The sequence below is a fragment of the Drosophila melanogaster genome, chromosome 2L (assembly GCF_000001215.4).
Source record: "Drosophila melanogaster chromosome 2L".
Taxonomy (NCBI): domain Eukaryota; kingdom Metazoa; phylum Arthropoda; class Insecta; order Diptera; family Drosophilidae; genus Drosophila; species Drosophila melanogaster.
The window spans coordinates 10422789-10435838 of record NT_033779.5 but is presented as its reverse complement, the minus strand read 5'-3'; the positions used below and the strand labels follow the sequence as shown (position 1 = coordinate 10435838).

Sequence of the window (13050 nt, the reverse complement as noted above, 5' to 3'; positions counted from 1 at the left end):
TTTGATTGATTTGCAAGCTGAATAAGAAGATATTAATATACACCTACTCGCATTTAATATATTATCATTGTTATTAAAAATATACCTTTTCATTGCAGTTTGAATTAATAAATCCTCAACATTTTTAAAGTATTAAATATCGAAACCAGTCTTAAAACCATCGACTGTTAACTGCGCCTGCGCTGAGTTTTCGCGTAAATTCTTTTCCTCCAATGTCATCCTGCTTGTGAGAGGTCCCTAGAATCAAAAGTTAATAGTTTTTTTTTTCACCAATCCGCTGTGTTACAATTAATTGTCGAATCAAAGGTTTAGCCAACCAATTCCTAAAATTATGGTAACCAGCGACCGCCATAATCAAACAAAAATCCGCCAAACCAGAAGCTAACCAGAGAAAAAAGTTCCCCATCCGCCCACTAGTAAATCCGTTAGGATAACTCCGGGAAGGAAACCTATAATTCACCATATAGTAGTTACCCGCTCAAGGATATCAAATTCGAGACCATGCCCATAGGAAGCATTATCAAAAAGGCTTCTAGTTTCATACTGGGCGACGAGAGATTGGACAGAAAAATCGATATTGCTTACGAAGACAACGAAATCCTCTTCTGCAAGAATAACGTCTGCATCCATCCGCCCACAATCGCCCGCGATGAGTCGGATATACTGCACAATCCGGGCTATTTGACCTGCACGACAAAGACCTTTGTAGATCAGTATAATAGCGCCAAGAGGCCCACGCTTCTGCTCACCTGGATACCGAACTCGTCGCTATGCAAGTATACCAATCTGAATGCCGACGATTGCCGGGGTCAGTGTAATCCGAGGAGCAAGTCGCCGGACTCTCGAAACGGCTACTGCCACGTGACCATACCGCAGACGATCCAGGAGAGGGACATTCGGGAGGAGGATGAGAACGCGGCGGATATGCAGGAGCTAAAGAACGAACTGCAACCGCTGCTGGGTGGCCAAGCTGCATCCATAGACGACTTGACCGCTCTGCTGAAGAATAACCCCATCACGTCGGTGAACATAACGATCTCCAATCCGCAGATCGAGAACAGCAATATATCGCAGTCCTTCAACTGCATCACCATCCGGCCGGATAGTAACAATTGCTCCGATTGCACGAATGGTTCTGGAGTAGGCGATGGCCCGGCAACCGATAACCCAAAGTGGACAACACCTGAACTGCTGGCCTTCAAGCACAACCTGGAGTTCCCGGATAGCGGCAATTCGACGCCAGCCGATCGCCAAAAATCCGCGATGAAGTGCCGCCATTTCTCCGTTGACCTAAGCCAAATGCGATCTCTGCGCCTTTTCTTCAATGACGACAACTGCACTTCGGGTCAGCTGGTGATCGCGTCGCGGGAGTCGCAGTACAAGATTCTACATTTCCATTACGGTGGCTTGGATCACCTGGCCCAGGTGCTGCACCAGTGGCACTGCTTTCTGCACAACATCACATCGGAAACGGGCCAGGATAAATTCGATTTGCCGTACAGGCACTTCATGGTCTGTCGGCCGGAGGTTAAGAAATCGGAAATGCATCCGGACGAGGGCGATGTCAAGAAGATAACAACGAACTTTTTCTACGGCACGCTGCTCAATGAGAAGGGACAGATCGAGGACGACTTGCTGCTCCGGAAATGTGTCTTCTTTGGTGGCTTGGAAAAGAGTCTGCGAAAGACGGTGTGGCCATTCCTTCTAAAGTGCTACTCATTCTCCTCGACATTCGAGGATCGCGCAGTGCTCATGGACATCAAGCGGCAGGAGTACGAGGAAATTACGCGAAAGCGCCTGTACTCGATGTCCCCAGAACAGCAAATTCACTTCTGGAAGACCGTGCAGATTGTGGTGGAGAAGGATGTGGTTCGCACGGATCGCACCAATCCGTTCTTCTGCGGCGACGATAATCCCAATACCGAGGTCATGAAAAACATTTTGCTTAACTTTGCCGTATACAACACCGGAATGTCCTATTCCCAGGTGGGTCCTAGATCCAGTTAATGGTTAGCTCGCTTCTTCAAATTGTCCTTAATATTTTGGTTTATAACCCACAGGGTATGAGTGATCTCCTTGCGCCTGTCCTGTGCGAAGTTCAAAACGAGTCCGAGACCTTCTGGTGCTTCGTTGGCCTGATGCAGCGGGCCTTCTTCGTCTGCACTCCCACCGACCGGGATGTGGACCACAATCTGAGCTACCTGCGCGAACTGATCCGGATAATGCTGCCGCACTTCTACAAGCATCTGGAACAGCACAACGACTCCATGGAGCTGCTCTTTTGCCATCGTTGGCTGCTATTGTGCTTTAAGCGCGAATTCACCGAAGCGGTGGTCATACGGATGTGGGAGGCGTGCTGGTCAAACTACTTGACAGACTACTTTCATCTGTTCCTCTGCCTGGCCATCATCGCTGTCTATGCGGACGATGTGGTGGCACAGAATCTACGCCCGGACGAGATGCTGCTGCACTTCAGTTCGCTGGCCATGTACATGGACGGCCAACTGATCTTGCGAAAGGCGCGCGGCCTGCTCCACCAGTACCGCCAGTTGCCGAAGATTCCGTGCACCCTGAGTGGCCTGTGCAAGCGTTGCGGTCCGGGAATGTGGGACTCCGAGCATCGACCGGCGCTGGAGTGCGTGGGCCACAGTGATGACGAAAAGTGCTCGCTTTCTATTGACTAGTTATCTAATATATACACTGTTTAAACTCAGCAATAACTATTGTTGGCGACTGATATAATTCGTCATTAACTATTAACTATTAGCACATGTATTATGCTTTGGAATTATTAGTTTGCTGCCCTGCTTGGCTCTCTAAATGAATTTAGCCATTTACTACGTTTAAACGCCCCGCTTTATTTGCAATTGATAATGTTGAAAGTTACAGATTGGTCGTCTTATTTGCGAATTTTTTATCCATTTATATTATTACTAATTACTTAAAGCTTATGTATAAACAGAGTACGTGGTTTGTTAAACTTATTTTCGCAAATAACTGGCAAATAAACGTAGTGTGCAATTTTTGTTTCTGGTTATTAGCTTATATTATACCAAAGATACACAAAAAATGTAAAAATAAATCAAGCAAGCAAAGTATTACGAATCATTGGAATAAAGTTCAAAAACTGAAAGGGTTTAACTCAGATAATTAATTTAACAATGATTTAATTATGTTCTGATTGGTCCAACAGTTCTATTTGAATATTAGTTATGCTAACTTTATTTAATAAAATCGTAATTTGTGATTAAATTAGGAATTTTCCTTCACTTAACGTTAGCGTTAGTATTGAGCATCGGATCTACGAAAAGAATTACATCTGTGGTAACTGATCAATGGGAGTGGTAAACTTAAAGTCCTCGGGGAAAAGCTTAGCTGCGTGCGGATACATAAGTTTGTAGGACTGTCTGATGGTGACGTCGGCCACACCGGCTATATCACCGATTTCCTTCTGGCTTCTCTTATGCTCGGATGCTTGTGAGGCCATATAGATTGCGGCTGCGGCCACAGAAATTGGCGAACGTCCCGGTACAATATCCATCTCGACGGCTTTCTTTGCAATGTGCGTGGCAGCGCGTTGGACCATGTTCGGCAGGTCTGATAAGAATTATAGGTATTAATCCTGCTACCTTCAAGTACAGAAAGTGTAAAAACACTTACCCAAGTTGGCGCAGAAGCGGCACATGAAGTCCGCAGTGGTTATGAGATCCACACTTGTCTCGAGAGCCTTCAATGTTAGCTTAAAGCAACGGCCAATCTCTTTTTTGCTGATCTTGCTGACAGCACATATTTCCTTGAATGTGCGAGGAACTCCTTCTTGGCGACAAGCTATATACAGACAAGCGGATGCCTTGGCATCGTTGGAACGACCCTTGAGGTTCTTTCCATCATGAACCTACAAGAAAACGGCATGAGGTCTCAACCAAATCAACCGCGAACTCGAATTTCACCTGTTTGAACAAGTTGTTGGCCCGATCGACAATGGTTTTGGGCAAGTTAATGCGATCGGCCATCGAGGATATCTCCTTAAAGGCTGATATGAGGGAGCGATCCGAGCTGCTCATGGTGCGTCTGTTTTGGTACTTGGGTGCTCCAAAGGCGTCAAAGGATGCGGATCCTGTGCCCGGACCAATTATGGTGGACAAGTCGCCGCCACTGAGCAGCGGATTCTCCGGTCCACCGACACGACTGGGATCCACGCCGCTCTTCTCGTTGCTAAAGGTACGCCACTCGGAGCCCACATCAATTACGCGGTCCCCAACCACCAGACCACACTCGGAGCAAATCATATCGCCAGCCCTGTAGTCCTCGATGAGCGGAGATTCGGGGTGTGCGTAGCAGCACACCTTGTTGTTGTCCAGTCTGCAAGCAGTAAGCCATTATTGGTGTTCACAAATTGTTAGGAAACCCGACTTTTACCTCGATGTCGATGCCATTTGTACTCTGTAAGCTATATATTTTTTTAATACTCACATCAACTGGTGATGTGACTTTGCCCGATAACTCGATAGCTGCTTAGGTTTTTGCTTCACAGAAATCGGAATATGGGAAAGTCAACTTTAATAATTATTTTTCTGTATTTTAAGTTTTCTTGCTGTTAATAATAACTTAACCACCTTTAGCATTTTAGCAATCTGTTTTACTTTCACAATTAATGTTCTATATTTTAAGTTTCCATGCTGTTAATAATAAGCACCATTTTAACTTGATTAAAAGTTATTAATTCATAAATAAAAATTTTTAACAATAATAGATGTTTTTTGTCTAGCCAATTCCAAATTAACGCATGTTATTATTTATTTTTTAAGCTGTTTCTTTTTCACCGTTCCATAAGCGAGACAGGCCTTCAACTTCGCAATTTCGCACCCCACATAAACATGCGAGCATGTTCAAGCATTTGGAAACGTGGCAACCCTGCTCGCTTATTGTTATGGCAACAACAGGATGCCGTGCTAAACAAACTCATTGACATGAGAAAATAATCAAGTTCCGCATTGATGTTCGTAGTTTGTACGAGTTTCGGCTGTGCGAAAAATTTACGGCCAACCTTAACTGGCCCTATATAAATTTCGAAGAGACTATACTCTCCGTGGGGCGAACCGGTCACTGCACAGCAGTCGCGAAATGTTCAAAAACACTTTCCAATCGGGATTCCTATCAATTCTGTACAGTATTGGCTCAAAGCCACTGCAGCTGTGGGATAAGAAGGTGCGCAATGGACACATCAAGCGGATCACCGACAACGACATACAAAGCCTCGTGTTGGAAATAGTCGGCACCAATGTCAGCACCACGTTCATAACATGTCCGGCAGATCCGAAGAAGACGCTGGGCATCAAGCTGCCCTTCCTGGTGATGATCATCAAGAACATGAAGAAGTACTTCACCTTCGAGGTTCAGGTAAGCTTCGTCATCTTGCATAAGACAGTAACTCCATGATTTCCGCCCCTAATCAGGTTCTCGATGACAAGAACGTGCGGCGAAGGTTTAGGGCCAGTAACTACCAGTCGACAACTCGTGTCAAGCCTTTCATTTGCACCATGCCCATGCGATTGGACGAGGGATGGAACCAGATCCAGTTCAACCTGTCCGACTTCACGCGTCGCGCATACGGCACCAATTATGTGGAGACACTCCGTGTACAGATTCATGCAAATTGCCGCATCAGACGCGTCTACTTCTCCGATCGTCTCTACTCGGAGGACGAGCTGCCGCCGGAGTTTAAGCTCTTCCTTCCCATTCAGAAGCCGGTGCAGAAGTCCAATGCGATTTGTAGCTAAATTCTGTATGCATCATCAATCAATTAGAGCACCTAACCAGACGGAGTCGACGATTAAAACGGCACAAAATGCACAAGACTGCCATCCAGCACTCATTCAACACTTTATGGGAATCACGAATAAAAATTGCATCATGTACATAAAATTCTATTGATCTCTTGTAAGTATCTCCGTTCCCGTCTCGGTTATCAGAATGGTGTGCTCGAACTGGGCGCTACGTGCGCCATCCAAACTAATGGCCGTCCAGCCATCTTGCAGCACTGCTATTTCTGCTCCGCCCAGGGACAGAATGGGTTCAATGGTGAAGGTCATGCCGGGCTGCATCTTTCCAGGAATCTCATTATCTACGATGTGCAGTTTGATTAGCAATGGAGGAGTCTCTTAAACAGTCTTACTTACAATAGTGTAGTATCTCCGGGGGGCCGTGGAAATAGCTACCGATTCCATGTCCAATGAAAGCAGCTATCGATGCCAGATCATGTTCGTCGCAATATCTGTCTATGAACTTTCCAATCTCATTGAATTCCACACCGGGGCCGCACAGCGAAATGCACTGATCCAAACAGGATTTAGTGGCCTCCACGAGAAAGCCACCCCGTTCGTCCACGTTGCCCACCCGAAATGTTTCCGAACAGTCGCCATGGTAGCCGTTCAAAAAGACTGTGACATCAATATTTATAATATCCCCATCGGCCAACTGCCGGTCATCCGGAATTCCGTGACAGGCGATATTGTTGATCGACGTGCAAATGGACTTTGGGAAGCCGGCGTATCTCAGCGGCGACGGATACGCTTTGGACTCGAGAATTCTTTCATGCGCAAAGGCATCAATCTGATCGGTGGTTGTGCCAACTGTTGCTAGTTTACCGCATTCGCGCAGTATCCTGGCCGCCAGTCTGCCGCTTAGACGCATGGCATCAATCTGAACCTGGCTTTTGATTTCGGGCGATCCCAGCGTGTTACCCGGTGGCATATTCTTGAAGTAGTACGCCGGTTTCTTGATCTCCTCGGGCACAAAACGTTCCGGGGAAACTTGGCCGGTGGACACGATCTGTTCATATTTGCCAGTATCTCTGTAAGTATACCCATCAGAATAGAGTCCTGAAAGAGATAAGCCGGAGCCCATACCCCTTAACTTTGCCGAACTGAAACAAGTTTCTGGCAGTCGTTTTCTGGCGCATTAAACTATTTAAAAGACCAATTCTTCTCATTTTGTTTTGATTATGACATTTTTGCAGTGTGGCAGTGCTGTAAATATTTTTACAGATAACAGCCGAGTGTTAGGGGTATTCCCCCTTTTTTGATAACGGCACAGTGCTTCAAGTTTTTGGAAACTAAACAATTTATAGAGATGTAATATATATTTATACATCCTTACTAACTCTTTGCATTGTAATCTAATAAATAAAAGAAAATCGAGTTGTTTATTGTACTTTGTTTATAATATAATATCTGCAAAAGTGTTTAAAATATTATTTATGCCACATTAGGTTCGTATTTGTTTCGTACATGATCTCCATATAAATTAAATTTTCCATTTGCATCTGGCATGACTGCGAAGCGTGCAAGGGGAAACGAGGGTGTTGCAGAAATTTAATATATCTTTTCGGAATTCAATAGAAGTTGTGCAAAACAGCACATGGAGTTCCTACGATCCTGCGGCCTATTTTTCAGAATATTATGTGTATTATATGTTGACATCGCTCATCATTTACTTTACTATTAGCCACACAATAAGACTTAACTTTACTCGGATTTTTAGGATACAGTCGACTTAAGAGCTATTTAATGCATAACTTTAAATTCTTAATTAAACAAAGAAATCTATGACCTCTTCTGTGATACTATTGCGAATCAGATAAGCCTCCGCGCAAAAGAGAAAACATTTGTTTCGATTTTGTCAATTAACGTTATCTCTTACTGGAGTAATGATTTTTTTTTTTAATATTTTTGGATTCTAAAATTTGTGAGTGCAGTTCGGAAAACGGAGATTAATACATTTGTTACATTTTCAATGTACGATGTCGGTATTGCATAGTTTATAGTGTACTTTCGATTTTCGGTTTATTTCTCATTAAATAATTACAACTTAGGCGCTCCCCTCGATTATGTATCTTTTGTATAATATGAACGAAATACGCGTTGTCAAACGGGCCGTGGATCGCTCGCTTGTTTACTCTGACGTCGATTGATGATGTGTGCCGACAAAACACAAATGTCCCACATCTATGCACTTATCCATCATCCGCTTATGCCGGCAGCTGGAGCTTCTTGCCCTTAAGAACTTTGGTAATGTATAAGTAGAAGAAGTCGCAGTACAAGACGGTCTGGACAACTCCGGCGAAGATCGCGATAAGGTCGTAGTGCGACTCGACCATGTACCGGTAGACCCAGTTGAGCAAGTAGAGTGCACGGTACGATCCCAGGGCGAAGAGGTAGTGGCTGGTGATGGACTCGGCCTCGCCGGTTCTGCTCACTAGGAACAGCTGCGGCAGAATGGCCACCGATTCCAAATAGATCGAGAATGTCCACAGCACTTCCATCACGGTAAACTCATGATTGATCACCAGCGAGAGCAGGGCGCACGGCACCAGCAGGAATTCGATGCGGAACGAATCGTGATTGTGGTCATAGGTGGCCTTAAACTTCACGTACATCAAATACACGGTGGCACCGGACGTGGCCAGGAACAACACCTTCATCACCGAGTTGTACAGGCTCACGTAGGTGGTGAACAGATCCAGGTAGCGCGTCAGATAGACCACGGCGAACAGGATCTGCGACTTGCCCGATATTCCGGCGCACGAGCGGGTCTTCCATATCTTCAGCAGCAGTATTATGATGGCAAACACATGCGACAGATCCCCAGCAAAGCGAAAGATATTCATCGTGATCTAATCCGCCGACTTGGCTACTTGGCTGCCCGGTTGGCTGTTTGATTGTTCTACTTCCTTTCGCTGCGGCTGCGTCACGGAACGCACGCCTATATGAAAATGGGAGTGTATACTATAGCAATAATGGCGGCATTCAGTGTTTCAACAGCTGCATACGTTACCAAAATGACTTTTCGCCTAATTTGCCAACGAGTAGAGATGTGAGGGCTTTGCCGCTTCGGAAAAAAACTTGTCAGAATGTCGGCATAAACAATGACGTGGCTGATGAATAAGAATAAGTTTGATAACATGGCCACTGCCTATCGATATCGATAAGTGCCGCCACATGATTTTTTTAATGAAAATTCGACCATCTCTAACGAAAAAAATTGAGAAAAAACATACTGATTCAAATTTTTTCTTTTTTCGTTTTTTATCATAAGATTTAAAAAAAATTTAATTTTTTTCTCTTCTTTTGCTAGGGATAGTCGAATGTTTGTTTAAAAAATCATGTGGATTATCAATAAAAAATTTATATTCGATAGGCTCGATTGAAAGACACCAGAAAATGCTGACCGCCGCACACGCCACTCGATTTATTCTTCATGCCTATCGAAAAAAGCCGTGGTGAGGTTCCGGCATCTGTATTTTATTTACAAGCGATAGAATTAACATAGAAATCAAATAAAATGGTAAGTAAAAACACTGTTTTAAGCATCTGACTGCAATGGTTAAGTTTTGTTTAGTTGTATTAATTCATAGATTCTTACTTTCGCGGTTGCGATTTCGTATTTACATAGGCATACATACATACAAACATGCATGCGAATAAATAAAACAATTTGTTTTGGCTAATTAACTATTTTATATTTGTTTAAAATTATGATTTTTAGTGATCTTCGATATTACGCTGAGATTTGCTATTTCAAACTCTGTGGTTTATTAAAATTTTTATAAATACCGGCTTTTTTAAAGGGTCGAAATGGTTTACAAAAGATGGCGCGACTTTTATGCATGCTATTGTATTTCACAATTAAATCCTTTGAATTCCTTTATTTCAGACGATCGGCAAGAACAACAAAATGATTCAGCACCTGAATTATCGGGTGCGAATCGTGCTGCAGGACTCGCGTACCTTCATCGGTACCTTCAAAGCCTTCGACAAACACATGAACTTGATCCTCGGCGACTGCGAGGAGTTCCGGAAGATTCGCTCGAAGAATTCCAAGGTGCCCGAGCGCGAGGAGAAGCGCGTGCTGGGCTTTGTATTGCTGCGCGGCGAGAACATAGTTTCACTGACGGTGGAGGGACCACCGCCGCCAGAGGAGGGCCTGCCCCGAGTTCCCATTCCGGGAGCAGCTCCTGGTCCGGGAATCGGTCGCGTGGCCGGACGCGGAATGCCTATCAACTTGTCCGCCGTGCCAGCGGGTCTCCAGGGTCCCGTGAGAGGTGTGGGCGGACCCGCCCAACAGCACATGGCTCCGATGGGACGAGGAGTGCCACGAGCACCGATGATGGGTGCACCGCCACCGGGCATGATTCCCGGCGGCATGCCCTCGATGCCAGGAAACATGGGACGCGGTGCTCCGCCACCGATGCGCGGACCGCCGCCCAGCATGATCCGTGGAGCACCACCACCGGGCAGGGGTGGCTATTAAGTATAAAGTACAATCTAATAAAAACTCATTTAGAAAACACCACTTAATCGATGGATTCGTGTATTTATGTGTTGAATGTAAGCATACGTACATACAATGATTATTGCTTTACATCAATTATATGAGAACCTAAGCAGCAGGGACTGGATTTGGTCGTTGCCAGCCACATCGTTCGTTAATTGGGTGTTCCAGTTAAGACCGAAACGCCTCGTGAATGATTATACCTTTGGTACGTGCGTGTGCGTACAGGATGTTTTATGCCCAGATGTTGGAGAGATCCCAGATCTTGATGAGCCTGTCCTGGCCCACTGTCAACAGGCGCTTTCTGTCCTCGTCCAGGTCCATGTAGACGATCGAATGCTTGGCGTCATTGAATGAAGCCAGCGAGGGGCGCTCGACTGTCTGAAGTTGTTTGTAGCACGGATCACAGGTACGCACATCAAACTCGAAGCCCATTATGGGTATGTTAATGCGATTGGTGGAACAGTTGTCGCACACGGCTTTGCCGCAGTGGCGACAATGATGCTGTCGTATTCCTGACAGTCAGAAATTACTTGTAAAACAAAGAGTAACTCAAGTGTAAGCTATTTATCTCACCCAGCTGCTTTTGATCCATCATTGAGCGGAAGTTCCAGAAGAAGGGCCTGGAGCAAAGCTGACAGTTGTTGGTATCCACCCAGCCAGGAACCTCTTTCCGCATTGCATTCATTTCCCAAAAAACCACTACTGAATCTTCGCCACAGCTTATCAGTTGTTGCGTGTGATTCGCGTACGACAGGGCGGAAACTTTGTTGCTACATAATCAGAAGTGCCGATTACTATCTTATTTTATGAATATTATTTAAGATTGGAGATACCTATGTCCCTGCAGCTCGTAAATGGTGCCACGTTTGCCACCAACATCCCAAACTAGCACGGACTGATCGCAAGCTCCGCTAAACAAGAGCTGAGGGCCTTCCACCCATTTGAGGCACCGGATTTCCGCTAAAAATTAACCAATTCGTATATAATTAGCTTACTAAATATCATTTGTAACTTGTTTACCCGAATGTCCATTGAAAGTGGTAATTAGTTGCACTCCCTGAACATCGCACCTTAGCATTGTTATCTGTCCAGCATGATCGCCCACAAAGGCATACTTGGCCAAAGCGTCGAACCTAAACGCAGATTATAATTAATTATATGTTGCTTATAGAATATTTCGCACAGTGCACACATTTATGCCAAAATTTTGTGTAGATAAAATGACTCAGTTGACACGTCATTAACAATAGAAGGTTCTCAAATTCTAAATGAATTCCATAGCCGTGAAGAATTGCAGTTTATTGCCGTGTCAAAGAAAGCAGTTTAATCCAATTAAATGACCCGCTTATCCCATATCCACTGTCGCACCCCCTTCCCCCTTTCACCATCCATTTATCATACTTACTGGAGAGCCGTGCATGGTGTCTCAAAGTTGTATCCGCCCACCCGTTTGCCGCTCTCCGTGCAATGATAGGCGAACTGCTTATCTTTGCCGGCGGAGAGTATCCACTTGTGGGTTTTCGAGAAGACCACGGCCATGACCCGCGCTTGATGGGACAAGTAATCCCGCAGGAAGGACAGGCGATTGCAGTCTTCGGATAGCGCGTACTGGGTGACCGTTCCGTTTTCCTGGCCGACGTACAGGTGCCGGGATTCCGAAACGTACTCGATGGCCGTGCAGCCGGAAGGCATATACTGGCAAATGCTAGGCCAATATTGACCAGAATCGCGTTTTAGCCAAACGCGAACGGTTCTATTGGGGAAAACATGAAAATGTCAGGCATACCATTTGTGTATATTTTTAATGGGCTACAGCTACGCACTTGTCATCGGAAACGCTAATTACGCCGTTTTCGCCCGGAATTAGGATCGCTGCGTTCACATCGTCGCTGCTGCCCTCCAGCTTACTCAGCAATTCCGGCTTTTTGGAGGTGTTAAAGCGATCATTGTTGGTCCGCTGAGCTGGTTTTATCTCGGCAGCCATATTATTTAAGGTGGATCCAGTCCGATGGTACGCCTACGCCCTATTTAACGCACTCGATGATAATGCGGTTATAAACAATCCGATTCTCGGACTGGGGAAGGTGAATGGAGATACGTGATTCACAATCAATTAACAAAACTGTGTTATTTTGTTTAACATTAAATATACTGAACTTTGTTGTTGGAAAGCTCGTCTAGATAGCGACGCCAAGTTTAGGAATGCTGCGGAATAGTGGAATCGATGAAATGAAAATAGAATCTTAATTGTTAGATATAGTTTTTGCGTATTATTGTATATTATTTTGCTATTAAAAATACTGAAGGTATTTCGTGTGATGTGTCGCAGCATTATGTATGCATATGCACGCACCACATTTTATAAACATACAAACGAGCATTTGAATCTTGAATCTCAGAAATCGCTTTATAAATGTATAGTCTTATGATTTTCATAATGGCATATCATATCTAATAAAACCTACGGACCACGCACAGTTATGTTTCCGGTTATCATGCTATTTAATTATTAATCACAAAATATTTGTTTATATTGTGTTAAGTTTTTAATACGTTAAAATTTATTATTACACATAAATAAATAATTTTATTATAAGTAGGGTTAACGCAAAATATAGCTAGTTAAGCAGATTAGATCATTGTGAGTGTTGCTCAGTGGAAACAGAGCTTTTCCAAAAATGTGCTTGGTGGAATTGAAGTATAATAAGGCGCTGT

General features: G+C 44.5%; 7 protein-coding genes across 11 annotated transcripts; 3 read left to right on the top strand and 4 right to left on the bottom strand.

Annotated features, from left to right (window-relative positions):
• Positions 1-182: 182 nt before the first annotated feature.
• Positions 183-3152, top strand: TBC1D16 (TBC1 domain family member 16). The gene is made up of 2 exons (NM_135559.3): positions 183-1986; positions 2061-3152. The coding sequence occupies exons 1-2, from the start codon at positions 502-504 to the stop codon at positions 2682-2684; spliced, it is 2109 nt and encodes a 702-aa protein (NP_609403.2). The 5' UTR covers positions 183-501; the 3' UTR covers positions 2685-3152.
• On the bottom strand, positions 2723-4501 carry TfIIB (Transcription factor IIB). Of its 2 annotated transcripts, none has more exons than NM_001273420.1 (4): positions 4420-4501; positions 3951-4362; positions 3661-3895; positions 2723-3597 (listed from the first exon to the last, which is right to left on the bottom strand). In NM_001273420.1, exons 1-4 carry the CDS (start codon positions 4434-4436, stop codon positions 3314-3316), a joined length of 948 nt encoding a protein of 315 aa, NP_001260349.1. In that variant the 5' UTR covers positions 4437-4501; the 3' UTR covers positions 2723-3313. The 2 variants fall into 2 exon arrangements, with proteins under 2 accessions (NP_001260349.1, NP_476888.1); NM_057540.4 differs by having other exon boundaries at positions 2917-3597.
• Positions 4502-4920: 419 nt separating this feature from the next.
• Positions 4921-5919, top strand: Bug22 (Basal body up regulated gene 22). Its single transcript, NM_135558.4, has 2 exons — positions 4921-5400; positions 5457-5919. The coding sequence occupies exons 1-2, from the start codon at positions 5125-5127 to the stop codon at positions 5778-5780; spliced, it is 600 nt and encodes a 199-aa protein (NP_609402.1). The 5' UTR covers positions 4921-5124; the 3' UTR covers positions 5781-5919.
• Positions 5851-7010, bottom strand: CG5188 (uncharacterized protein). The gene is made up of 3 exons (NM_135557.4): positions 6909-7010; positions 6180-6853; positions 5851-6124 (listed from the first exon to the last, which is right to left on the bottom strand). The coding sequence occupies exons 1-3, from the start codon at positions 6989-6991 to the stop codon at positions 5928-5930; spliced, it is 954 nt and encodes a 317-aa protein (NP_609401.2). The 5' UTR covers positions 6992-7010; the 3' UTR covers positions 5851-5927.
• A 196-nt stretch (positions 7011-7206) lies between these two features.
• Positions 7207-8952, bottom strand: KdelR (KDEL receptor). 3 transcript variants are annotated; one of them, NM_164928.3, is made up of 2 exons: positions 8831-8952; positions 7207-8763 (listed from the first exon to the last, which is right to left on the bottom strand). In NM_164928.3, the coding sequence occupies exon 2, from the start codon at positions 8666-8668 to the stop codon at positions 8030-8032; it is 639 nt and encodes a 212-aa protein (NP_723587.1). In that variant the 5' UTR covers positions 8669-8763; positions 8831-8952; the 3' UTR covers positions 7207-8029. The 3 variants fall into 3 exon arrangements, with proteins under 3 accessions (NP_723587.1, NP_477296.1, NP_723586.1); NM_057948.3 differs by having other exon boundaries at positions 7680-8763; positions 8836-8952; NM_164927.2 differs by having other exon boundaries at positions 7680-8952.
• Positions 8953-9211: 259 nt separating this feature from the next.
• SmB (Small ribonucleoprotein particle protein SmB) lies at positions 9212-10356 on the top strand. Its single transcript, NM_001201851.2, has 2 exons — positions 9212-9345; positions 9715-10356. The coding sequence occupies exons 1-2, from the start codon at positions 9343-9345 to the stop codon at positions 10309-10311; spliced, it is 600 nt and encodes a 199-aa protein (NP_001188780.1). The 5' UTR covers positions 9212-9342; the 3' UTR covers positions 10312-10356.
• Wdfy2 (WD repeat and FYVE domain containing 2) lies at positions 10357-12548 on the bottom strand. Of its 2 annotated transcripts, NM_001201850.1 has the most exons (7): positions 12493-12548; positions 12159-12410; positions 11741-12088; positions 11356-11468; positions 11169-11295; positions 10909-11105; positions 10357-10847 (listed from the first exon to the last, which is right to left on the bottom strand). In NM_001201850.1, exons 2-7 carry the CDS (start codon positions 12317-12319, stop codon positions 10567-10569), a joined length of 1227 nt encoding a protein of 408 aa, NP_001188779.1. In that variant the 5' UTR covers positions 12320-12410; positions 12493-12548; the 3' UTR covers positions 10357-10566. The 2 variants fall into 2 exon arrangements, with proteins under 2 accessions (NP_001188779.1, NP_609400.1); NM_135556.4 differs by having other exon boundaries at positions 12159-12505.
• Positions 12549-13050: the final 502 nt, after the last annotated feature.